The sequence below is a fragment of the Salmo trutta genome, chromosome 30, assembly GCF_901001165.1.
Source record: "Salmo trutta chromosome 30, fSalTru1.1, whole genome shotgun sequence".
NCBI classification, from domain to species: domain Eukaryota; kingdom Metazoa; phylum Chordata; class Actinopteri; order Salmoniformes; family Salmonidae; genus Salmo; species Salmo trutta.
The window spans coordinates 24,178,526-24,205,684 of NC_042986.1; the positions used below are offsets into that span (position 1 = coordinate 24,178,526).

General features: G+C 43.7%; 1 protein-coding gene across 2 annotated transcripts in view; it reads right to left on the reverse strand.

Annotated features, from left to right (window-relative positions):
• Positions 1 to 11,921: 11,921 nt before the first annotated feature.
• LOC115168317 (voltage-dependent L-type calcium channel subunit alpha-1D-like) overlaps positions 11,922 to 27,159 on the reverse strand; it is a 108,321-nt gene continuing 93,083 nt past the window's right edge. For both annotated transcript variants that reach the window (XM_029723469.1, XM_029723468.1), the window contains 12 exons: positions 27,016 to 27,118; positions 26,484 to 26,585; positions 23,157 to 23,293; positions 22,398 to 22,514; positions 21,443 to 21,804; positions 20,630 to 20,656; positions 20,351 to 20,491; positions 13,779 to 13,939; positions 13,520 to 13,644; positions 13,189 to 13,323; positions 12,921 to 13,106; positions 11,922 to 12,785 (listed from right to left, as the gene is read on the reverse strand). In XM_029723469.1, the coding sequence (XP_029579329.1) occupies positions 12,489 to 12,785; positions 12,921 to 13,106; positions 13,189 to 13,323; positions 13,520 to 13,644; positions 13,779 to 13,939; positions 20,351 to 20,491; positions 20,630 to 20,656; positions 21,443 to 21,804; positions 22,398 to 22,514; positions 23,157 to 23,293; positions 26,484 to 26,585; positions 27,016 to 27,118 (1,893 nt within the window). In that variant the 3' untranslated portion in view covers positions 11,922 to 12,488. The remainder of the gene's footprint in view (positions 12,786 to 12,920; positions 13,107 to 13,188; positions 13,324 to 13,519; positions 13,645 to 13,778; positions 13,940 to 20,350; positions 20,492 to 20,629; positions 20,657 to 21,442; positions 21,805 to 22,397; positions 22,515 to 23,156; positions 23,294 to 26,483; positions 26,586 to 27,015; positions 27,119 to 27,159) is intronic.

Below are 27,159 nucleotides of genomic sequence, written 5' to 3' on the forward strand. Positions count from 1 at the left end.
ATTGACAACATAATTAACAACTAAAGTTGTTGCTGTGATAATGCTGTGCCCTGGCCTAAATCCAGATTGATTTATGTAAAAATACCATGCACAGATAAAAAAAGAGCAAAGTTGCTTATTACTGTCACACCCTGATTTGTTTTACCTGTCTTTGTGCTTGTCTCCACCCCACTCCAGGTGTTGCCCATCTTCCCTATTATCCCCAGTGTATTTGTACCTGTGTTCTGTTTGTTACCAGTTCGTTTTGTTCATCAAGCCTACTAGCGTTTTTCCCCTTGCTCCTGTCTTTTTCTAGTTCCTGTTTTCTAGTTTTTCCGGTTTTAACCATTCTGCCTGCCCTGAGCCTACCTGCCATTCTGTACCTTGTCACACCACCCTGGATTATTGACTTCTGCCTGCCCTGAACTGAGACTGCGGCGTTTCTCGCTCAGTGTTCCCTCATCATTGAGCTGCAGCCCTCCTCCTTCCCCTTGGACTGCTCTAAGATGGTGTACCTCATCACGCTGATGTCCGGGAGGTCTCTCGCCTGGGCTACGGCAGTATGGGAACAACAGTCGGCTGTATGCTTCAGTCTGGAGGAGTTTGTGGTGGAGGTGAGGAAAGTTCGATGCTCCATTGTCCGGGAGAGAGGCTGGAGGAGTTTGTGGTGGAGGTGAGGAAAGTTCGATGCTCCATTGTCCGGGAGAGAGGCTGCCCAGAAGTTACTCCAGCTTCGGCAAGACTCCCGCAGTGTGACAGATTATGCGGTGGATTTCTGCACGTTGGCAGCTAAGAGTGCCTGGAACACGGAAGCGCTGTTCGACATGTTCCTGCACGGAGTATCGTGGAAGTATAGGATGAGCTTGGAGCCTGGGAACTACCAACAGATCTCGACTCACTCATCGCCTTGACCATTCGGATCGATGGGCGACTATGGGAGCGAAGGCAGGAGAGGAGGTTCGATTTCACTCACCCGCCCAAGGCTTCCACCTCGCCTCCGAGACATCCCGGAAGTCCCCGACGGCGCCATTGCCGAGAGAACCCGAGGCCACCCGAGTTCTCCCGACTCTCCGAAGTCTGCCAATTCACCTCTTCCCGAGCCGATGCAACTAGGCAGAGCTAGGCTGTCCCCAGCCAAATGGCTATACAGGCTTCACACTAAGAGTTGCCTATATTGCGGGACTACTGGTCATTTCGTCTCCACCTGTCCACTAAAAGACCAGGCTCACTGGTAGGAGTGAGTACTCTGATGGGCCATATGGAGAACTTTTCCTCTCCCCTTACTTGCACCCCTTTTCATGCCATCTTGCTGTGGGGGAACCAGTCTAAATCTCTTCGGGTACTCATCGACTCCGGGGCCAATGAGAGCTTTATGGACGCTACCCTGGAGTCCGAGCTGGACATCTCCACTCTCCATTCCCATGGACGTTAGAGCACTGGACGAGCGCTCTATTGGCCGGGTCACCCACAATGCTTATTAAGTCTCCTCTGGTTCCCGTGGTGATGGGATTCTCAATCGTCTTATTGACTGGTCTGCTGGTGCCATCATGGGCTGGAGCCCGTTCTGCCATGCTCATTGCCTGAAGTCAGATCAGCCTGCCCCGGGACGTATTCCTGGGGGCTCGGAAGTTGCCCCGGACCTCTCCGCCATTCCCACGGAGTACCAGGACCAACGGGAGGTGTTCAGTAAGGCCCGGGCCACTTCGCTTCCGCCGCACCAACCCTATGACTGCGGGATCGACCTTCTCCCAGGCACCACTCCGCCCCAGGGACAACTGTACTCTCTGTCGGGTCCGGAGACCAAGGCTATGGAGACCTACATCACGGTGGTACAAAGGGAAGTACACACAGACTCCAATAGCTAGGTTTTAGCTAGTTGAAAAGTGAAGCACATGTGCGTCAAGTACAGAAAATGCGCGCAAGACATCCGGCAAAACAAAACGCATATGCATCTGGTGGACATCGGTCATTAGACGCTCTTTCAAAAAGATAGCCCGCTGAAATACAATTATGATTAAATACATCAATAGCTAGGTTTTCATCCAATTGGGGATAGATTTTCATGTGAATATGAAAAAAAATCGGCATAATTTTTTCCCCCACAGTTGATAGTGGATGTCAGAGCAAAAACCAAGCCGTGAGGTCGAAGGAATTGTCCGTAGAGCTCCGAGACAGGATTGTGTCGAGGCACAGATCTGGGGAAGGGTACCAAAACATTTCTGCAGCATTGAAGGTTGCCAAGAACACTGTGGCCTCCATCATTAATAAATGGAAGAAGTTTGGAACCACCAAGACTCTTCCTACAGCTGGCCACCCGTCCAAACTGATCAATCAGAGGAGAAGGCCCTTGGTCAGGGAGGTGACCAAGAACCCAATGGTCACTCTGACAGAGCTCCAGAGTTCCTCTGTGGAGATTGAAGAAACTTCAAGAAGAACAATCATCTCTGCAGCACTCCACCAATCAGGCCTTTATGGTAGAGCGGCCAGACGGAAGCCACTCCTCAGTAAAAGGCACATGATAGCCCACTTGGAGTTTGCCAAAATGCACCTAAAGGACTTTCAGACTATGAGAAACAAGATTCTCTGGTCTAATGAAACCAAAATTGAATTATTTGGCCTGAATGCCAAGTGTCATGTCTGGAAGGAACCTGGGCTCCCAAGTGGCGCAGCGGTCTAAGGCACTGCATCTAAGTGCTGCAGACCCTGGTTCGATTCCAGGCAGTATCACAACTGTCCATGATTGGGAGTCCCATAGGGCAGTGCACAATTGGCCCAGTGTGCTCTAAAACCTGCTCCAGAGCACTCAGGACCTCAGACTGGGGCGAAGGTTCACCTTCCAACAGGACAATGACCAGTGGTGTAAAGTACTTAAGTAAAAATACTTTGAAGTAGTTGTTTGGGAATTTTTTACTTTACTATTTATATTTTTTCACTACATTCCTAAAGAAAATAAGGTACTTTTTACTCCTAACATTTTCCCTGACACCCAAAAGTACTCGTTCAATTTTGAATACTTAGCAGGACTGGAAAATGGTCCAATTCACACAAGAGAACATCCCTGGTCATCCCTAATGCCTCTGATCCATGAAACACACATGCTTTGATTGTGAATGAAGTCTGAGTGTTGGCGTGTGCCCCTGGCTATCCATAAATTAAAAAAAACGAAAATTATGCCGCCTGGTTTGCTTAATGTGAGCAATTTGAAATGATTTACACTTTTAATTTGACTTTTGATACTTAAGTATATTTTTGCAATTACATTTACTTTTGTTACTTAAGTATATTAAAAACCAAATAGTTTTAGACTTTTACTCAAGTAGTATTTGTGACTTTCACTTTTACTTGAAGAAATGCAAAAAAGCAAAAGTGCACTTGAATGATGTGATGACGTTCATAACCATGGTAACAATTGAAAGGGAACAGTTTGGAGATTATGAGGAAATTATTTGACCAAAGGTGAGGACACAACAGTTCACCTAACACAAGACTGAACCCAAACATTGATTTTATGTGCATTTTATATTTACTGTACTTTTCACATGTGCTGACAACGATATCTGAAAATACTCTGGATACATTCAGTGACATAATAAGAATATTCATGGAACATTTGGGGTAGGTGCACAGACAAAACAATAACAAGTGTTTGACTGAGAGGTCTAACTGCTGTCTCCATGTTACCACACACCTCTCCAAATTGTGCACAGTTCGTACGTCATTTTAATGCACTTTGATGACTTAAAGAAAGAGCCTTCAACTATTAGGTGCTTTTCTGAGCTTGTAGCTGTGCTGTTGAGGAAATGAAGCACCCGCACTTGTAGTTCTTTTTGTTTGGACACAGCCCTCCGTCCCCACCATCACACAATTACTGTTGCTGTTTACAAAATCCAAAAACGGTCCATTATGAATCGCAATCTGGGTCAGATAGGCATCATTTGAAAGCATATTCTATTGCAAACATGACTAGCTAAGTTATGAAATACAATCTTACAGTGTTAGGGTTTCATAAGGCACTTCAGAAAACAGATTTTACTGTACTTTTGGAGCGCATAGAACATAGTCATTAGTGCATTCAGGTGCATGTTCTGCAGCAAATTTTTCTTCACAATACGACAAACAGGCTTCCTGTGGCAGTTGATCCTCACATTTAGAACTACTGTCAGTTGAATCCCATACAGCGCTGTACAGCAGAGACCCTAAGCTCTGATATCATGTACAGTCGTGGCCAAAAGTATTGAGAATGACACAAATATTAATTTTCACAAAGTCTGCTGCCTCAGTTTGTATGATCGCAATTTGCATACACTCCAGAATGTTATGAAGAGTGATCAAATGAATTGCAAAGTCCCTTTTTGCCATGCAAATTAACTGAATCCCCAAAACATTTCCACTGCATTTCAGCCCTGCCACAAAAGGACCAGCTGACATGTCAGTGATTCTCTCGTTAACACAGGTGTGAGTGTTGACGAGGACAAGGCTGGAGATCACTCTGTCATGCTGATTGAGTTCGAATAACAGACTGGAAGCTTCAAAAGGAGGGTGGTGCTTGGAATCATTGTTCTTCCTCTGTCAATCATGGTTACCTCTAAGGAAACACGTGCCGTCATCATTGCTTTGCACAAAAAGGGCTTCACAGGCAAGGATATTGCTGCCAGTAAGATTGCACCTAAATCAACCATTTATCGGATCATCAAGAACTTCAAGGAGCGCAGTTCAATTGTTGTGAAGAAGGCTTCAGGGCTCCCAAGAAAGTCCAGCAAGCGCCAGGACCATCTCCTAAAGTCGATTCAGCTGCGGGATCGGGGCACCACCAGTACAGAGTTGGCTCAGGAATGGCAGCAGGCAGGTGTGAGTGCATCTGCATGCACAGTGAGGTGAAGACTTTTGGAGGATGGCCTGGTGTCAAGAAGGGCAGCAAAGAAGCCACTTCTCTCCAGGAAAAACATCAGGGACAGACTGATATTCTGCAAAAGGTACAGGGATTGGACTGCTGAGGACTGGGGTAAAGTCATTTTCTCTGATGAATCCCCTTTCCGATTGTTTGGGGCATCCGGAAAAAAGCTTGTCCGGAGAAGACAAGGTGAGCACTACCATCAGTCCTGTGTCATGCCAACAGTAAAGCATCCTGAGACCATTCATATGTGGGGTTGCTTCTCAGCCAAGAATAAAGAATGTTACCAACACATCCTCCGAGAGCAACTTCTCCCAACCATCCAGGAACAGTTTGGTGACGAACAATGCCTTTTCCAGCATGATGGAGCCCCTTGCCATAAGGCAAAAGTGACAACTAAGTGGCTCGGGAACAAAACATCGATATTTTGGGTCCATGGCCAGGAAACTCCCCAGACCTTAATCCCATTGAGAACTTGTAGGTGGACAAACTCCAAGCATTGATTATGCAAGAATGGAATGCCAACAGTCAGGATGTGGCCCAAAAGTTAATTGACAGCATGCCTGGGCGAATTGCAGAGGTCTTGAAAAAGAAGGGTCAACACTGCAAATATTGACTCTTTGCATCAACTTCATGTAATTGTCAATAAAATACTTTGACACTCATGAAACGCTTGTAATTATACTTCAGTATTCCATAGTAACATCTGAAATATCTAAAGACACTGAGGTAGCAGACTTTGGGAAAATTCATATTTGTGTCATTCTCAAAACTTTTGGCCACGACTGTATAGCATTTTACTGTACAGCCACTGCGTTCGAATTTAGGTGCTTATCAGTGTCTGCTATTCGCAACCGCATACGGGCTGGAGTGTAAAGGGCTACGAGTTTAACCCAAACGCTAGTTTACTATTTAGTAGAATAGGAATATAAAGGGCAAACCTATAAAAAAGCTCACAAATAAAACCTGTCGACAAAGGTGAGCCAGTGAAATGAATTAAAGCAGCTGTAGCAAAGCTCAAGGACACACAAAACTAATGATTAAATATAGTGTTCAAGTTGTGTTGTTCAGAAATGTAATGCATAATGTTGAACTTTGTGCATATGTGTGTTTTTATCTGTAGGACAGTAATCTTCAGGACCACCTGGAGCTGGATGTTAAGCAGCAGTGCACTCAGCCCATCACCCTGTTCAAGGCCCAGAAGACTTTCCAGATGGGATGACGTATCGCTGCAGAAAGCTGTGGTAGCCATGCTGGTTAAGTGTGCCTTGAATTCTAAATAAATCAGAGTTTCACCAGCAAAGCACCATCACACGTCCTGCTTCATGCTTCACGGTGGGAACTACACATGTGGAGATCATCCGTTCACCTACTCTGCGTCTCACAAAGACACGGCGGTTGGAACCAATAATGTAAAACTTGGACTCATCAGACCAAAGGAAAGATTTCCACCGGTCTAATGTCCGTTGCTTGGGTTTCTTGCCCCAAGCAAGTCTCTTCTTCATATTGGTGTCCTTTAGTAGTGGTTTCTTTGCAGCAATTCGACCATGAAGGCCTGATTCACGCAGGCTCCTCTGAACAGTTGATGTTGAGATGGATCTGAAACTTGAACTCTGTGAAGCATTTATTTGGGCTGCAATTTCTGAGGCTGGTAACTGTAATGAACTTATCCTCTGCAGCACAGGTAATTCTGGGTCTTCCTTTCCTGTGGCGGTCCTCATATGAGCCAACCCTAACCCCTAACTTGTCACAACACAACTGATTGGCTTAAACGCATTAAGGAAAGAAATTCCACAAATTAACTTTTAACAAGACACACCTGTTAATTGAAATGCATTCCAGGTGACTACCTCATGAAGCTGGTTGAGAGAATGCCAAGAGTGTGCAAAGCTGTCATGAAGGCAAAGGGTGGCTACTTTGAAGAATCTCAAATATAAAATATATTTAGATTTGTTTAACACTTTTGGTTACTACATGATTCCATATGTGTTATTTCATAGTTTTGATGTCTTCACTATTATTCTACAATGTAGGAAATAGTAAAAATAAAGATAAACCCTTGAATGAGTAAGGGGGGTCCAAACTTTTGACTGGTACTGCATATCACCAGCACTTACATTTTACTGAACCTTTTCTATCTGTCTTTTTACCTAATCCAATCCATTGTTTTGAATGGGGGTAACAACACATTGTTTGCATATCTCAATTCCTCTGATTCGATAGCTATTGTTCCTTTTATGATTTCTATGGAAATGTTGGTACTTAATCAACAGCTGCCAGCTAGCCAACCGTCATAATGGGCAATGTTCCAGTCACATTTGACGTTTCTAGAGAAATTCACTGTGGCTGTACAACTGAGCCTAGATAAGACACAATGATCCCACACAAATGTACCCTCTAGTTTCTACACGTTCACAGTCACGTGTACAGTGCATCCGGAAAGTATTATTAACCACCATGTTAGTGTTAGCTTTTGACTACGTTTTAAATGAAGAATATTACCGAAGTCTTACATCATCACTTTGCACCCTGCGTTTTACACACTCACTAACAGCTGTGATGGTAATTGTTTTAATCATATGTAGAGTATTTTTTGGTTTGGCAAAAATTCTGCCGCCGAGTACATATAACACAGATACTGTCATCTGGAGCCATTGAGTGACTTGGAGGGAGTTTATTCAGTTGTGATCATTACAAAATCATCAGCATTCCAGGCAAATATTCAAAAGAATAAAGGAACTGTACAAAAAAAGGGGTTTCAACAGTATAAAATCTGAAGGTAAAACTAATCTGCTACAAAGTGGAATCAGCTGTAACGTTAGCGGGTAGAAAGCAGGATTCTTCAAGTACAGTGAATCACTTTAACCTTCACATTCTGCACTGATTCTTACACAACAAAAGTAATACAAACAATTAAGCTGTGAATTACACAAGCTGTATAACAAACCTTTTCTTCCTCAATTTAGTTTTTGTTTTTCTCACTTGCAAACAGTATAAATAAAGATGATTCAATTTAGTGGAATATACCTTCACATATAACTTGGCAAATCTCTGACTCAAAGGTCTCTGTAACCATATACAGTTGAAGTGGGAAGTTTACATACACCTTAGCCAAATACATTTCAACTCAGTTTTTCACAATTCCTGACATTTAATCCGAGTAAAAATTCCCTGTCTTAGGTCACTTTATTTGAAGAATGTGAAATGTCAGAATAATAGTAGAGAGAATGATTTATTTCAGCTTTTATTTCTTTCATCACATTCCCAGTGGGTCAGAAGTTTACATACACTCAATAAGTATTTGGTAGCATTGCCTTTAAATTGTTTAACTTGGGTCAAACGTTTTGGGTAACTTTCTATAAGCTCACCACAATAAGTTGGGTGAATTTTGGCCCATTCCTCCTGACAGAGCTGGTGTAACTGAGTCAGGTATGTAGACCTCCTTGCGCGCACACACCTTTTCAGTTCTGCGCACACATTTTCTATAGGGTTGAGGTCAGGGCTTTGTGATGGCCACTCCAATACCTTGACTTTGTTTTCCTTAAGCCATTTTGCCACAACTTTGGAGGTATGCTTGGGGTCATTGCCCATTTGGAAGACCCATTTGCGACCAAGCTTTAACTTCCTGACTGATGTGTTGAGATGTTGTTTCAATATATCCACCTAATTTTCCTTCTTCATCATTTCATCTGTTGTGAAGTGCACCAGTCCCTCCTGTAGCAAAGCACCCCCACAACATGATGCTGCCACTCCTGTGCTTCACGGTTGGGATAGTGTTCTTCGGCTTGCAAGCCTCCCCCTTTATCCTCCAAACATAACGATGGTCATTATGGCCAAACAGTTCTATTTTTGTTTCATTAGACCAGAGGACATTTCTCCAAAAAGTACGATCTTTGTCCCCATGTGCAGTTGCAAACCGTAGTCTGGCTTTTTTATGGCAGTTTTGGAGCAGTGGCTTCCTCCTTGATGAGTGGCCTTTCAGGTTATGTCGAGATAGGACTCGTTTTACTGTGGATATAGATACTTTTGTACCTGTTTCCTCCAGCATCTTCACAAGGTCCTTTGCTGTTGTTCTGGGAATGATTTGCACTTTTCGCACCAAAGTACGTTCATCTCTAGGAGACAGAACGTGTCTCCTTCCTGAGCGGTATGACGGCTGCGTGGTCCCATGGTGTTTATACTTGTGTACTATTGTTTGTACAGATGAACGTGGTACCTTCAGGCATTTGGAAATTGCTCCCAAGAATGAACCAGAATTGTGGAGGTCTTCATTTTTTTTCTGAGGCCTTGGCTGATTTCTTTTAATTTTCCCATGATGTCAAGCAAAGAGGTACTGAGTTTGAAGGTAGGCCTTGAAATACATCCACAGGTACACCTCCAATTGACTCAAATGATATCAATTAGCCTATCAGAAGCTTCTAAAGCCATGACATCATTTCCTGGAATTTTCCAAGCTGTTTAAAGGCACAGTCAACTTAGTGTATGTAAACCTCTGAACCACTGGAATTGTGATACAGTGAATTATAAGTGAAATAATCTGTCTGTAAACAAGTTTTGGAAAAATGACTTGTGTCATGCACAAAGTAGATGTCCTAACCGACTTGTCAAAACTATAGTTTGTTAACAAGAAATTTGTGGAGTGGTTGAGAAACGAGGACTTCAACCTAAGTGTATGTAAACTTCTGACTTCAACTGTACATAGCCCCAGGAAAAATACAGTCTCACCATCTCAAAGACATTTTGAGCCAGTGATATAACCTCTGGTGCAGTAGGTATCATTACCAGTCCTGGAAGGCATGCATGCATACCGTTGTGTCAGGATTTGAACCCCACTGAGCCTAAACACTCACTGAGTGGTCATTTCTAGATGGGATACAACTTTTGTCAAATTGATGTCAAAGTTATTTTTAAAATTATTTTTAGCTAACCTTAACGCATTTCCTAACCTTAACCTATTTCTCCTAACCTGCTATGTGAAAAGTACATTTTGACCAAAGCTGTATTATCCCTTCTAGATAAAACCCCACTGAGTGGCCATCACTATGCCATGTTTCATGTGTTGAACTGAGAGCGTCGTTCTGTGTCGAGAGAAAGATGGGAGTTATGCTGAGGAAACCCTAGTCGTTGTAAACACTATATTCCATTGTTAAGGAATTTACATTTCCTGACGCCATTTCACAAAGATCCCTGACATGGGTTTATGTTGAACTTGACTTTACATGTTTGGAAAATGCATATTAGTCATACAGCTTTATTGGCCACAGCTATGTGTCTTCAAAGCATAGATTTTCCCTTTTGGTATTTTTTTGAAGGAGCCCTTTCATTGCACATACTGTAAAGGTTGACAGGACATGAACACATTTCCATGACAGTGCCCAGTTGAAGAAGAAGCACAGTAACACAGTAAACAGTTAAACTGCTCTAGTGCTGTACAATACACAATGAAAAACAGTTGTCCTCAATGTAACCTGAAACGATTTATCTCTGTTGGCAGTGAGCTAAGATGGTAAATGGCAAACCCTCCTTCTGTAGAGCCATACTGTACATATACTTCAGTGAAAGCAGCTCTTTTTGACATCATAGTCATTCTAAATAAACATTATCCTCCTTAAACTACTATGCTTAAACATAATGCATTCTAGCGGGAAAAAAGGCGACAAGATTATAAAATATAATTTCATATTAATTCACAAATAAAACATAGGCATGGGGACGATATTGCTATACCTGTAACGATTCATAATTAACCAAATATAAAGCATCTCTTTTCTATAGTTTATTTTTCTTACAGGGTTTAAAAAATATCTACAACTTAATAGCTTTTTCCTTCCACTAAAACAACATGGTTTCTAGTGTCTGTACCTGTACATGTGTCTATCGATCGGAACCCTGTCATCCCTGATTACTTGGGCAGGAATGAGTGTGTGATATTAGAATACACTGTTTTCTTGTATGTTGGTTGTTCACAGTTTCAAAAAGCGGTCTGTAAAATGGCCACCACTACACCTATGACTCACTATTCTCAGTATCTCTGTGCAGAGGGTAAGGCAAATGGGAGGCAGGGGGGGATATGCCTGAGGATTGGAATGTGATGTCACTGATATGTGATTTCTGTATGAAGTCATTGAGGCGGTGACACTAATCCTACTCATCCTGAGTGCACTGCAAACCTAGCATTACTGCATCCCCTAAGGGACAACCCCTACCTATATCTCACTCTCTGTTTCACTGGGTGTTGCCAGACAGAGGGAAAGAAAGGGGTGAAACTCCTCTGTAGTTGGATCCTTAGCGTGTCCCTCCATAACTCCACTCCTCTGTAGTTGGATCCTTAGCATGTCGCTCCATAACTCCACTCCTCTGTAGTTGGATCCTTAGCGTGTCCCTCCATAACTCCACTCCTCTGTAGTTGGATCCTTAGCATGTCGCTCCATAACTCCACTCCTCTGTAGTTGGATCCTTAGCGTGTCCCTCCATAACGCCACTCCTCTGTAGTTGGATCCTTAGCGTGTCCCTCCATAACTCCACTCCTCTGTAGTTGGATCCTTAGCATGTCCCTCCATAACTCCACTCCTCTGTAGTTGGATCCTTAGCATGTCGCTCCATAACTCCACTTCTCTGTAGTTGGATCCTTAGTGTGTCCCTCCATCTCTCCATTCTGTAGTTGGATCCTTAGCATGTCCCTCCATCCCTCCACTCCTCTGTAGTTGGATCCTTAGCGTGTCCCTCCATCCCTCCACTTCTCTGTAGTTGGATCCTTAGTGTGTCCCTCCATCTCTCCATTCTGTAGTTGGATCCTTGGCGTGTCCCTCCATCCCTCCACTCCTCTGTAGTTGGATCCTTAGCGTGTCCCTCCATCTCTCCATTCTGTAGTTGGATCCTTAGCGTGTCCCTCCATCCCTCCACTCCTCTGTAGTTGGATCCTTAGCGTGTCCCTCCATCCCTCCACTCCTCTGTAGTTGGATCCTTAGCGTGTCCCTCCATCCCTCCACTCCTCTGTAGTTGGATCCTTAGCGTGTCCCTCCATCCCTCCACTCCTCTGTAGTTGGATCCTTAGCGTGTCCCTCCATCCCTCCACTCCTCTGTAGTTGGATCCTTAGCGTGTCCCTCCATCCCTCCACTCCTCTGTAGTTGGATCCTTAGCATGTCCCGCCATCCCTCCACTCCTCTCCAGCGGGCAGTGTTTCCATCCATCTATTCATTCCACAGAAAGAAAGGCACTCCAAAAGGCACATCTCTCCCTATATAGTGCACAAGTGCACTTCATACGGTATAGGGTGCCATGTCAGGCTGCCTATGTGACTGACTGCTATAGGGTGCCATGTCAGGCTGCCTATGTGACTGACTGCTATAGGGTGCCATGTCAGGCTGCCTATGTGACTGACTGCTATAGGGTGCCATGTCAGGCTGCCTATGTGACTGACTGCTATAGGGTGCCATGTCAGGCTGCCTATGTGACTGACTGCTATAGGGTGCCATGTCAGGCAGCCTATGTGACTGACTGCTATAGGGTGCCATGTCAGGCAGCCTATGTGACTGACTGCTATAGGGTGCCATGTCAGGCTGCCTATGTGACTGACTGCTATAGGGTGCCATGTCAGGCAGCCTATGTGACTGACTGCTATAGGGTGCTGATGCATATCATCTCATCAGTCAGATCCTCTTCACATTTCACACTCATGTCCGGCTCCTCATCACTGTAGTCATGGAGATTACGGTCCCTGAGGCTCGTGGCCGTCACTTTATCCGTGGCCCCCGTTGCCCCCGCTCCATTACCCATACTGCCATTCAGCAGGTTGCTGGCGGCACTCTCCATCTCGTCGATGGTCATCTCGCAGGCGTCCGCGATCTCATGCTTCGTCGCCGCCACAAATTTGGGGTCCTTGGCGTATTTCCCCAGTCCTTCTGAAATCAACACCTGAAACAGGAAAAAGAGGGAAATCATTAAATCAATCAATCAAAGTGTGTGTGTGTGTGTGTGTGTGTGTGTGTGTGTGTGTGTGTGTGTGTGTGTGTGTGTGTGTGTGTGTGTGTGTGTGTCAGGGCTACTCACTGCCTCCACTAGGCTGTTGGCACTACCTATCTTCTGGTGGTACTTCCTGCGGTACTCTGGGGGGATCTGGAGCTGTGAGGGGGAGTAGGTGAGGCTCAAAGGGGCTTCCGGGGCATCAGTGTACCAGGAGCTTCTTCTCACAGAGCCAGGGGTGCTGCTCACACTGCCCGGACCACGCCAGTCCACCTGGATACCCACAAACACACACAGACACACAAAAATGTATCAATACATTTACATTCATAAATGCACACACACACACACGTACCTGGATGAGGGGGGTGTAGTAGGGGGAGTGGTCCCTGCTGATGGGGGAGGTGGGGGGCGTGGCCCAGGAACGTAGAGAGCGTGATGGAGAGAGACGCTGGACTCTGCTGGAGTCCAAGCCAGCCACTGCCATCACCTAGGCAACAGGAGAAGAGGAGGGGTCAAGGAGGTCAAACCACATAGACATACCTTTAATTCATTGCCTAAATTAAGACTCACACATGTTTGTGTGTATGTGCAGTGAGTTGTGTCAATATTTTGTAAGCTAATTGTGCGAGAGTAAGTCTTTCAGTGCATACGGGTAGCCATCAGTTTGGTTCAGTGGTACGCACCTGTTGCTGCATCAGATGCAGGGGTAGAGCTGTTCGATGGGGAACGGAAGGGGTCAAGGGGATGTCATCATCCTGACTGCTATGTCTCCGCAGACACTCAAAGTTGAAGGAGGGTCTGTGGGGTGCTGGAGGTTTAAACACAGGAAACACCTATCATTTACATCTATGGATCTCATTACAATGAGTGTTCCATCATCATCTTTATCAGCCAATCAGTGACACCCCTGATTTAATCACTATGGTAGCCAAGGGACCTCACCCTGAGGTGTAGAGGGGAACAACCGTCGCTTTGGCGACCGCCCACCATCTTGGTAAATGGGTTGTTGGTCGTCGTCATAGAGACTATCCGGTTGATGGTAACCCCTCGATGCATTTGTGTCCAAGTCAGTTTGAAGGTCTTGAAACTCCTTATGGGGCATCCTGAGCAACAACCAGACAACAGCATCAGTAAACAACCACCTTGTCAACAGCAGCCACATCTGGACAGGTACTGATAGAGTAGAGTGCAGTAGAGTAGAAGAGAGGAGAAGAAAGGAGAGTACAGTAGAGGAGAATAAAGGAGAGCATAATAGAGGAGAGGAGAGTAGAGGATAATAGATGAGAAGAGAAGAGAGGAGAGGAGAGGAGAATAAAGGAGAGCATAGTAGAGGGTAATAGAGGAGAGTACAATAGAGTAGAGTACAGTAGAGTAGAGTACAGTAGAGGAGAGTACAATAGAGTAGAGTACAGTAGAGTAGAGGAGAGTACAATAGAGTAGAGTACAGTAGAGTAGAGGAGAGTACAATAGAGTAGAGAACAGTAGAGTAGAGGAGAGTACAATAGAGTAGAGAACAGTAGAGTAGAGGAGAGTACAGTAGAGGGGAGTAGAGGAGAGTAGAGTAGAGGAGAATGCAGTACAGTAGAGTAGAGGAGAGTACAGTAGAGTAGAGGAGAGTACAGTAGATTAAAGGAGAGTACAGTAGAGAGTACGGTAGATTAAAGGAGAGTACAGTAGAGGAGAGTACAGTAGATTAAAAGAGAGTACAGTAGATTAAAGGAGAGTACAGTAGATTAAAGGAGAGTACAGTAGAGAGTACGGTAGATTAAAGGAGAGTACAGTAGAGGAGAGTACAGTACATTAGAGGAGAATACAGTAGAGGAGAGTACAGTACATTAGAGGAGAGTACAGTAGAGGAGAGTACAGTACATTAGAGGAGAGTACAGTAGAGGAGAGTACAGTACATTAGAGGAGAATACAGTAGAGGAGAAGAGAGTAGAGTAGAGGAGAATAGAGGCGAGTAGAGGAGAGTACAGTAGATTAGAGGAGAATACAGTAGAGGAGAAGAGAGTAGAGTAGAGGAGAAGAGAGTAGAGTAGAGGAGAGTACAGTACATTAGAGGAGAATACAGTAGAGGAGAAGAGAGTAGAGTAGAGGAGAAGAGAGTAGAGTAGAGGAGAATAGAGGCGAGTAGAGGAGAATACAGTAGATTAGAGGAGAGTACAGTAGAGGAGAGGAGAGTACAGTACAGTAGAGGAGAGTAGAGTACAGTAGAGTAGAATTTATTATTAAACCTTTATTTAACCTGGAAGGGCTCATTGAGATTTAAAATATCTTTTTCAAGAGCGTCCTGGCCAAGATAGGCAGCACCAAGTCATTACAAAAATTACAAACAAACAACATAAAAAACTACAAATAATCTAGTAAAAACCATAGAATTCACAAGAGTATAACAAAATCAAAAACAGCAAATTAAAAACATTGACAGGTCAGGGAATCAGTCTAAAGATCATTCATCAGTGATTTAAAAATACCAATCGGGACAAGTTCTTCCAGTTTAAAAGTATTTTGTAAGGCGTTCGAAGACGATGGCGCAGAGTACATAAAAGCCCTTTTACCAAACTCAGTTCGGACATTTGGAACAGTTAGCAGGATAAAGTCCAGCGAACGAAGAGAATACCCACCACATTTCTGAACAATAAAAATGCCCAAATAAAATGGTAGTAAACCCAAAATGGCTTTGTAAATAAAAGTATACCAGTGACTGAGCCTACGAGTGACTAGAGAAGGCCAGCCAACCCTGGTATACAAAGTGCAGTGGTGCATGAGGGTTTTGCAGTTTAGAATAAATCTCAATGCTCCACGGTAAAGGCTGTCAATTGATCTCAAACACTGAGCGGAAGCATTCATATATAAAATATCCCCATAGTCTAGTAAAGGCATAAATGTAGCTGATACTAGCCTCCTTCTGGCTTCAAAAGAAAAACAGGCCTTATTCCTAAAATAAAATCCCAATTTCAGCTTACATTTTTTTGTAAGTTGTTGAATATGCAATTTAAGAGAGGCCGTCATCAATTAAAATTCCAAGATATTTATATGCGGTTACAGTCTCAATCTCAATGCCCTGACAGGTAGTAATAGGTGAAAAGTTCAGAGGTCTATTTCTTGCTTTAGAAAACACCATTAGTTTAGTTTTGTCAGTATTGAGGAGAGGAGAGTACAGTAGAGTACAGTAGAGGAGAGTACAGTAGAGGAGAGGAGAATACAGTAGAGGAGAATACAGTAGATTAGAGGAGAGTACAGTAGAGGAGAGTACAGTAGATTAGAGGAGAGTACAGTAGAGGAGAATACAGTAGAGGAGAGTACAGTAGAGGAGAGTACAGTAGATTAGAGGAGAGGATAGTAGATTAGAGGAGAGTACAGTAGATTAGAGAGTACAGTAGATTAGAGGAGAGTACAGTAGAGTACAGTAGAGGAGAGTACAGTAGAGGAGAGGAGAATACAGTAGATTAGAGTACAGTAGAGGAGAGGAGAGTAGAGTAGAGGAGAGTACAGTAGATTAGGGTACAGTAGATTAGAGGAGAGTACAGTAGAGGAGAGGAGATTAGAGGAGAGTACAGTAGAGGAGAGGAGAGTACAGTAGAGGAGAATACAGTAGATAAGAGGAGAGTACAGTAGATTAGAGTACAGTAGAGGAGAGGAGAGTACAGTAGAGGAGAGTACAGTACAGTAGAGGAGAGTACAGTAGAGGAAAGTACAGTAGATTAGAGGAGAGTAGGGGAGAGTACAGTAGATTAGAGGAGAGTACAGTAGAGGAGAGCACAGTAGATTAGAGGAGAGTACAGTAGATGAGAGTACAGTAGAGGAGAGGAGAGTACAGTAGAGGAGAGTACAGTAGATTAGAGGAGAGTACAGTAGATTAGAGGAGAGTACCGTAGAGGAGAGGAGAGTACAGTAGAGGAGAGTACAGTAGAGGAAAGTACAGTAGATTAGAGGAGAGTAGGGGAGAGTACAGTAGATTAGAGGAGAGTACAGTAGAGGAGAGCACAGTAGATTAGAGGAGAGTAGAGTAGAGGAGAGTACAGTAGAGGAGAATACAGTAGATTAGAGGAGAGTACAGTAGAGGAGAGTACAGTAGAGGAGAGGAGAGTACAGTAGATTAGAGGAGAGTACAGTAGATTAGAGGAGAGTACAGTAGAGGAGAGTACAGTAGATTAGAGGATAGTACAGTAGATTAGAGGAGAGTAGATTAGAGGAGAATACAGTAGATTAGAATACAGTAGATTAGAGGACAGTAGATTAGAGGAGAGTACAGTAGATTAGAGGAGAGTACAGTAGAGGAGAATACAGTAGATTAGAGGAGAGTACCGTAGATTAGAGGAGAGTACAGTAGATTAGGAGAGTACAGTAGATTAGAGAGTACAGTAGATTAGGAGAGTACAGTAGAGGAGAATACAGTAGATTAGAGGAGAGTACAGTAGAGGAGACTAGAGTACAGTAGAGGAGAGGACAGTAAAGGAGAGGAGAGTACAGTAGAGGAGACTAGAGTACAGTAGAGGAGAGGACAGTAAAGGAGAGGAGAGTACAGTAGATGAGAGGAGAATACAGTAGAGGAGAATACAGTAGATTAGAGGAGAGTACAGTAGAGGAGAGTACAGTAGATTAGAGGAGAGTACAGTAGAGGAGAGTACAGTAGATTAGAGGAGAGTACAGTAGATTAGAGGAGAGTACAGTAGGAGAGTACAGTAGATTAGGAGAGTACAGTAGATTAGAGTACAGTAGAGGAGAGGAGAGTAGAGTAGAGGAGAGTACAGTAGATTAGGGTACAGTAGATTAGAGGAGAGTACAGTAGAGGAGAGGAGAGTACAGTAGAGGAGAGTACAGTACAGTAGAGGAGAGTACAGTAGATTAGAGTACAGTAGAGGAGAGGAGAGTACAGTAGAGGAGAGTACAGTACAGTAGAGGAGAGTACAGTAGAGGAAAGTACAGTAGATTAGAGGAGAGTAGGGGAGAGTACAGTAGATTAGAGGAGAGTACAGTAGAGGAGAGCACAGTAGATTAGAGGAGAGTACAGTAGATGAGAGTACAGTAGAGGAGAGGAGAGTACAGTAGAGGAGAGTACAGTAGATTAGAGGAGAGTACAGTAGATTAGAGGAGAGTACCGTAGAGGAGAGGAGAGTACAGTAGAGGAGAGTACAGTAGAGTAGAGGAGAGTAGGGGAGAGTACAGTAGATTAGAGGAGGGTACAGTAGAGGAGAGCACAGTAGATTAGAGGAGAGTAGAGTAGAGGAGAGTACAGTAGAGGAGAATACAGTAGATTAGAGGAGAGTACAGTAGAGGAGAGTACAGTAGATTAGAGGAGAGTACAGTAGATTAGAGGAGAGTACAGTAGAGGAGAGTACAGTAGATTAGAGGAGAGTACAGTAGATTAGAGGAGAGTACAGTAGATTAGAGGAGAGTAGATTAGAGGAGAATACAGTAGATTAGAATACAGTAGATTAGAGGAGAGGACAGTAGATTAGAGGAGAGTACAGTAGAGGAGAATACAGTAGATTAGAGGAGAGTACCGTAGATTAGAGGAGAGTACAGTAGATTAGGAGAGTACAGTAGATTAGAGAGTACAGTAGATTAGAGGAGAGTACAGTAGAGGAGAATACAGTAGATTAGAGGAGAGTACAGTAGAGGAGAGTACAGTAGAGGAGACTAGAGTACAGTAGAGGAGAGGACAGTAAAGGAGAGGAGAGTACAGTAGATGAGACTAGAGTACAGTAGAGGAGAGGACAGTAGAGGAAAGTACAGTAGATTAGAGGAGAGTACAGTAGAGGAGAATACAGTAGATTAGAGGAGAGTACAGTAGAGGAGAGTACAGTAGATTAGAGGAGAGTACAGTAGATTAGAGGAGAGTACAGTAGATTAGAGGAGATTACAGTAGAGGAGAATACAGTAGATTAGAGGAGAGTACAGTAGATGAGAGGAGAATACAGTAGAGAGGAGAGTACAGTAGAGGAGAGTACAGTAAAGGAGAGGAGAGGATAGTAGATTAGAGGAGAGTAGATTAGAGGAGAATACAGTAGATTCGAATACAGTAGATTAGAGGACAGTAGATTATGAGAGTACAGTAGATTAGAGGAGAGTACAGTAGATTAGAGAGTACAGTAGATTAGAGGAGAGTACAGTAGAGGAGAATACAGTAGAGGAGAGTACAGTAGAGGAGAGTACAGTAGATTAGAGGAGAGGAGAGTAGATTAGAGGAGAATACAGTAGATTCGAATACAGTAGATTCAAATACAGTAGATTAGAGGACAGTAGATTAGAGGAGAGTACAGTAGATTAGAGGAGAGTACAGTAGATTAGAGAGTACAGTAGATTAGAGGAGAGTACAGTAGAGGAGAATACAGTAGATTCGAATACAGTAGATTAGAGGACAGTAGATTAGAGGAGAGTACAGTAGATTAGAGAGTACTAGAGAGTACAGTAGATTAGAGGAGAGTACAGTAGAGGAGAGTAGATTAGAGGAGAGTACAGTAGAGGAGAATAGAGTAGATTAGAGGAGAGTACAGTAGATTAGAGAGTACAGTAGATTAGAGAGTACAGTAGATTAGAGGAGAGTACAGTAGAGGAGAAGAGAGTAGAGGAGAGGACAGTAGAGGAGAGCAGAGTAGAGGAGAGTACAGTAGAGACTAGAGTAGAGGAGAGGACAGTAAAGGAGAGGAGAGTACAGTAGATGAGAGGAGAATACAGTAGAGGAGAGGAAAGTACAGTAGAGGAGAGTACAGTAAAGGAGAGGAGAGGATAGTACAGTAGATTAGAGGAGAGTACAGTAGATTAGAGGAGAGTACAGTAGAGGAGAATACAGTAGAGGAGAGGACAGTAGAGGAGAGGAGAGTACAGTAGATGAGAGGAGAATACAGTAGATTAAAGGAGAGTACAGTAGAGGATAGTACAGTAGATTAGAGGAAAGTACAGTAGAGAAGAGGAGAATACAGTAGAGGAGAGTACAGTAGAGGAGAGTACAGTAGAGGAGAGTACAGTAGAGGAGAGGAGAGTAGATGAGAGGAGAATACAGTACAGTAGATGAGAGGAGAATAGAGGAGAGGAGAGTACAGTAGAGGAGAATACAGTAGATTAGAGGAGAATACAGTAGAGGAGAGTACAGTAGAGGAGAGTACAGTAGATTAGAGGAGAATACAGTAGAGGAGAGTACAGTAGAGGAGAGTACAGTAGAGGAGAATACAGTAGAGGAGAGTAGCTGAGAGGAGAATACAGTAGAGGAGAGTACAGTAGAGGAGAGTATCTGAGAGGAGAATACAGTAGAGGAGAATACAGTAGAGGAGAATACAGTAGAGGAGAGTAGCTGAGAGGAGAATACAGTAGAGGAGAGTACAGTAGAGGAGAGTAGCTGAGAGGAGAATACAGTAGAGGAGAGTACAGTAGAGGAGAGTACAGTAGAGGAGAATACAGTAGAGGAGAGTAGCTGAGAGGAGAATACAGTAGAGGAGAGTACAGTAGAGGAGAGTAGCTGAGAGGAGAATACAGTAGACGAGAGCAGAGGAGAAGTGGTTTCCAGGTGATACCTGTCTTTGTGCAACATGATGTCATCCTCCTGGTACTCCTCGCCACTGAAGTATTCTCCTGAGCCCTTGTCATCATCACTGTCTGCTCCCCCTGGCTTCTCTCTACGGATGGTTGGGTACAGAACACCCCCTGATTCTGACCTGGGGTCAAAGGGTCAAAGTTCAACCATAAACCTTTTTAAGGGGTGATTGAGGTATAGTATATCAGTAAAGCAGATCATATTAACCAATGCGAGATTGGGGTCATTAAAGGGTGAAACAGTAGTTTCACAGACATACCTAATGTAGGTGTCATAGTAGAGCCTCCTGTCCAAGCAAGCACGTTGTGGTGAAGGAAATGTGTATTTAGGACAGGGGAAGGGAAGGGCATGCAATGACAAAGACAAGACACAATCTGTAATGTGAGACAAACAAAAATAATAATCCTGGTCATAAAATGAATGGGTCTGGAGTGTGTGTGTGTGTTACTGATAGATACACACAGTTCCAGGATTTCAACATAAAGAGCTCTTTGTGGTGCAAGAATGAACGGTGCTGAAAAGATCCATTATATGAACGGCCAGGATATGTGAAATACATAGCTATGGTAAGGATGTGATGGGGCAACAACTTCAAAACCCAAACGCCCTATTCAGATCCGCATCTGTTGTCATGGGGTTCATCTCATTGAGCTCCACAGCTCCTAGACCTTCCGCAAGCAAGTAACCATTGTTCTCATCACACATGAATTCAAACCTACAATAATCCCCTAGTTCATTACCACACTGTAAAAAAAGATGTTGATTCAACGTACAATTGTAAGGCAACCAGCTGCAATAGGATTGGCAGCTTACTCCAAATATATTGGTTGAGAAAATACTTTTTTTTGTGTGAAAATGTTGTTGAGTGAACTCACTATCTTATTGCACCTTGTTGCCTTACAATTGTACGTTGAATCAACATCTTTTTTTACAGTGCATACATTCATTGACTACTGCATTAAAAATGGAGAGAACCATAATATTATGCAACCTTCAACCAGGAAGTCCCTTTGAGGTTAAGAGAGCTCTTTTACTAGGGAGACCTAGCCAAGAAAGCAGCATCCTAAGTTACCTTGCAGACTGGACCGTGGGGAGGGTGTCAAAGTCAACACTCTTGCGGTGTGAGCTGGAGGAGGGTGTCCCATTAGCGGACGAGTGCTCGCGGTGGAGGCAGTGCCGCTGCCCCCCTTTGGTCAGGGAGGGCACAGTGGGGATGTTGGCGTTGTTGAGGTTGGCGTTGGAGGACATGGGGGATTTGGGGTAGTAGTGGTTGTAGGGGTGGGGGTCACCAGCCCCTTCCTCAGGGCCGACCTGAGAGGGCTCCACGAATGCGTGGCAGGAAGGAGGCGGGACCTGGAGGGGCCGCTGGGTGACAGAACCCCGGTGGTCCCCGTTAATGTGATTGGTGTGGTTGGCGAACAGCACGCCGTTCCTCTGTAGAGACAACACTCGGGTCAGTACAGGCGACCATAAAAACACAGTGACCAAACTTAACCACTGGCTTTGGGTCTGTCCTGGTGGTAAGGCACGGCCATTGAGGTTTTAATTACGATCTTCACTAAATGATGTTCAACAGATAACGAGGGTATTAAATTAACAGTGCATTTAGTGAAGGTTTGTGTGCAAAACATTTTATGTAAGTGGAGTAACTTTAAAACCACTGGGTTGAATAAGTATCATCTAGTGTGTGTTCTGGGTTATCAGGCAATATGAGTGTTATCATCTTTAAACTAGTCTAGATGAGACTTGATTCCTCTCTGTAAATCATACAATGGAAATGACATTATTGTCAACATCTCAGAGTGAAATATCTGTTGTGACTGAGTCAATATGCAAGCAAGCTCTTCCCACTGGCCAAAGAGTGGACCAACAACGTAACTGTTTTAATTGGGGCACTTGATTTAGCTCAGCTAGCAACCACGTGAACTGAGTTTGGGACCATTCCATTGGCTGTAAAAAAACTAATTCTATGTGTCGGGTGAGTTAAATCAAGCGCATCTATTGAATGAACTGGGATAGTGATTTACCCTAGACACCTCATCATCTTCTTCTGCATTCATGTCTACAAGGCCCTCGTCTTGTAGGTCACATGATATGACTCGGCGAATTTCGGGCCCAATATCATGCAGTGTGCGGAGGCCAGCCTGCAACAACGACAAGAGAGCAGCTGAGAGCTGGCAGGAACACATACACACAAACATGAACTGAAGCATAAGGTCAGACATACAGTACAGTACACACAGACAAATCAGACTGAGGAGGTGCTTTGTTCATCAGGGTGAGTGTGCACAGCACTGCTAATCCAGAGTTCATAAATCATTTCTGAGGAACAACATTCTCTTTATCTCTGATTGTTTCCAGAAGCAGATAAGAAAGGGTATAGTCTGCAGGTGTATGGCTAGAGGTGACATAGCAAAGTGCAGGCCAGGGAAGCAACATTGTGTTCAGGTGCAGTGGCCTGCTGCTTTGCAGATGTCCAGCGGTGATTGGACAAAGCAGTACTAGTGTGATTCAACCAATCGCTAACTAGCAGTTACATATTGTTTACCCATATTAATGTATTATCTTACTATATTAGCCACGTATTTTGGTTTGTAAATCCTATTAGTTAGTTTCAAAGGTTATTATCTTTTAAATTGTACAGGTATCTGCAGGTCAAATAAATTGACTTGTGTTACAGTGTACATAGATTGGCCTTAATAGTGTGAGTTTGGTAACTACTGACAACTCTAGAGGAGGTGGAATGGTACAGTCCAGTACAGAACAGTACAGCAGTTGAGACTCACCTGGAGGGCGATGGTGGAGTTCAGGCTGGAGAATGAGTGTCTTCCCACCAGGCCTTGCTCTTTGCGTTTCTTGAATTTCCTGAAGTAGTCCTGTATCAGGAAGGTGGCATAAAACTTCCCCACGGTTACCTCGTCATCTGAGTGAACAGACCACACAAACGTCTCCACTGTCAGCACCTCACCACGCCGCACAGCATCCTGGGAAATAACACTAGGCCCGAAGACACAATGGTACTCTACCTCTCCTATAGGAACTCTTCAGAGCACTCCAACAATCGGCTGAATATCATATACATGTATGCTGGCTTTATCATGAGTCTGTTTTGAATAACTGATATTCCGCAGAAACCCAACAACATTTTTTTAATATACAGTATACAGGACTAGTCAGAAGTTTGGACACACCTACTCATTCAAGGGTTTTTCTTTATTGTTACTATTTTCTACATTGTAAAATAATAGAGAAGACATCAAAACTATGAAATAACACATATGGAATCATGTAGTAATCAAAAAAGTGTTAAGAAAATCTAAATATATTTTATATTTGAGATTCTTCAAAGTAGCCACCGTTTGCCTTCATGACAGCTTTGCACACTCTTGGCATTCTCTCAACCAGATTCATGAGGTAGTCACCTGGAATGCATTTCAATTAACAGGTGTGCCTTGTTCAAAGTTAATTTATGGAATTTCTTTCCTTCTTAACGCATTTGAGCCAATCAGTTGTGTTGTGACAAGGTAGGAGTGGTATACAGAAGATAGTCCTATTTGGTAAAAGACCAAGTCCTTATTATGGCAAGACCAGCTCTAATAAGCAAAGAGAAACGACAGTCCATCATTACTTTAAGACATGAAGATCAGTCAAAAACTTTGAAAGTTTCTTCATGGTCGAACTGCTGGAAAGAAACCACTACCAAAGGACACCAATAAGAAGAAGAGAGTTGCTTGGGCCAAGAAACATGAACAATGGACATTAGACCGGTAGAAATCTGTCCTTTGGTCTCATGAGTCCAAGTTTGAGATTTTTGGTTCCAACCGCCGTGTCTTTGTGAGACGCAGAGTAGGTGAACAGATGATCTCTACATGTGTGGTTCCCAACGTGAAACATGGAGGAGGAGGTGTGATGGTGTGGGGGTGCTTTGCTGGTGACACTGTCTGCTCAAGGCAGTAACCAGCATGGCTACCACAGCATTCTGCAGTGATACGCCATCCCATCTGGTTTGCTCTTAGTGGGACTATCATTTGTTTTTCAACAGGACAATGACCCAAAACACCTCCAGGCTGTGTAAGGGCTATTTGACCAAGAAGGGGAGTAATGGAGTGCTGCATCAGATGACCTTGCCTCCACAACCACCCGACCTCGACCCAATTGAGATGGTTTGTGATGAGTTGGACCACAGAGTGAAGGAAAATCAGCCAACAAGTGCTCAGCATTTGTGGGAACTCTTTCAAGACTGTTGGAAAAGCATTTCAGGTGAAGCTGTTTGAGAGAATGCCAAGAGTGTGCAAAGCTGTCATCAAGGCAAAGGGTGGCTACTTTGAAGAATCTCAAATATACAAATATTTTTGGTTACTACATGATTCCATATGTGTTATTTCATAGTTTTGATGTCTTCACTATTATGCTACAATGTAGAACATAGTAAAAATAAAGAAAAACCCTTGAATGAGTAGGTGTGTCCAAACTTTTGACTGGTACTGTATATATGTATGTATGGATGTAGGTAAGCAGATCAGCTAGCCACTGCGGCTCCTCATGATGAGTTCAGATTTTTTGTGGACCCGATCAAAGTTGCCCATCCTTGCACTAGAGTATCTGGTATTATCAAAATATGAACAGTTCTGAAACAGAATTGTAAACAGCCAAACAGACACTAGCCTCAACTCAATACAGCCATTGTACCACAAAATCATGATATGAAGCGGCGCAACGCTTGTTTTCTTTCAAACCAACACAACCACATCTTACTGAACATATGAGTCTATCAAACAGCTACACATCCACCTACAGTATCTAAGGGTTAGCTACAGTACAGGGATACTGCCACAGTTAGAAGCACCTAACAAGAAGACTACAGCAGAAAGAGAAGAATATCTAAACTGTTAAGAGACGAGCAGGCCAGGGAAGCAGTACAGAACAGGGAAGCAGCGATCTGTGTCACTCAGCTAGTTAGTAAGCAGACTGGGGACAGCTAGGGCACAGGAGAGAAAGGCAACTCTAGTTCCATGCCACCGGCCAAAAACAGAACTGCTGCAGGAAATTCCGGACGGCAGAGAGAAGGAGAGAGCAGAAGAGACTATGGAAGAGGGGAAAGAGGAGGAGGGAAAGCTGTGGAGGAGAGAAGCTTGGCCAGAAAGAGAGAGAGAGAGATCAAGAGGAGTTAGTAAACTATAGCAGAGCATGCAATGCTAGAACAAGCCAAGCATCGGAGCTAAAGCAGAAAGTATTGTGCAGCAAAGGATAAAAATGAAAATAAAATACCACAAATAATGTTTTCAGCAAACTATGGCACAGTGAAGAACACTACAGGTTCGTCATCATCAATCAGCATCGTACAACACCACAGACTGTACAGGTCAGTATGGCTCAGGTCAACCAAGCAGTATACAGAACAACAGTTCAGCATGGCATTTCACAGAAACACATGGGTGCTGCGATATTCCCTTCCTATAGAGTACACTGCTTAGTGCACAATGAAGTGAATAGGGAGCCATATAAGATTGAGCCTGGCCTGAGTATCACTAGGAAGCCCCAGAGTCAGGCTGTAATGAGCATGTGAGTACACTGTGGAGGGAAAAAGAAAGTGAGATAAGGTGAGTTTCGCCGAACTTAAGTGACAGTCTGCAGTTTCTGTCTCATCCCCTATCTGATCCTGCTCTTATCTGGAATCTAACTGGGACTTTTACAGCTATTCACACACAAAACAGGAAGTGAAGACTCAACTGTCTGTCAATAATTTGTCGGAGCAAACTGTTTCACAAGTTTAGTAAGGCCATGGATCACTAATGTCAATGAATTTGTGTATTTTCAAGGTGTGACTGCTGAGTATATGCTTTGAGTTCCATGTATTGATCCTGTGTAATACCACTGCTGAGGGAAAACGTTGTTGAAGGTCAGCCTGGAGCGGAGGATCGCTACCGTGATTACACACACAGTACATAAGTAATAACACTGCTTAGCTATGTAGTTTTGCACAGCGCATTTGTATGTTTAAAGTGTACATAACAATTGAGCATGTGCGAGTATACAGGGCAGTCTGACATGAGGAAGTCAGTTACTGTTGACAGACACCACAGACACATGGAGGCGGGAGCCATTCTACTGACCGCCTGCAGGGGGCACCACTTGGTCCAACAGCTTCATGCTGGTCCTCTTCCAGATCTTCTTGATGACCGCTCGCAACTCCTCATTGGCCTGTTCCAAGTTGCCTAGGAAACCAACACTTGGTGAATGATTTGGACCAATCAAGACAGCTATTGAGCAGGCCACTGTATAAGACTATTTTGAGTATATTCATTGGGTGTTTCCATTACAGCACCAGTGTGTCGACAGTGATTATGGTAATGTGGGCTCTAATGTTATTTTTTGGGAACTGTGTTTCCATATAGCTAAGGCTGACACTGAGGACTTGTGAACCTTGGCTTTAAGTCAGAGCAGGTCTACTGAGGACATGGGCCAGTGAGAAACTGGAGCTAGGCCGTGGCGGTGGAAACCCAAAAATCTGAGCGTTTTGGGTAAAACACTGGGGTAAGTCCTTAGTGGAAATAAGCCATCAGAGATACTGTGTGATGTTTCTGTCCGATAGACTTCATAGTATGTCCTCATTCAGACATCACTGTGTTAGCTCCCAGTGCTCACCTTCAGTTTTGATCTTCAGAGCAGTCCTCACCAAGGCAAACAGAGTGGCATTGAACATGACCGTGCCATCACTGTTCAGGGGCATGTTCATTGCAACCAGTCTCTAAAAGGAGTTACGGTCATGCAACATATGAGTTAACCAGG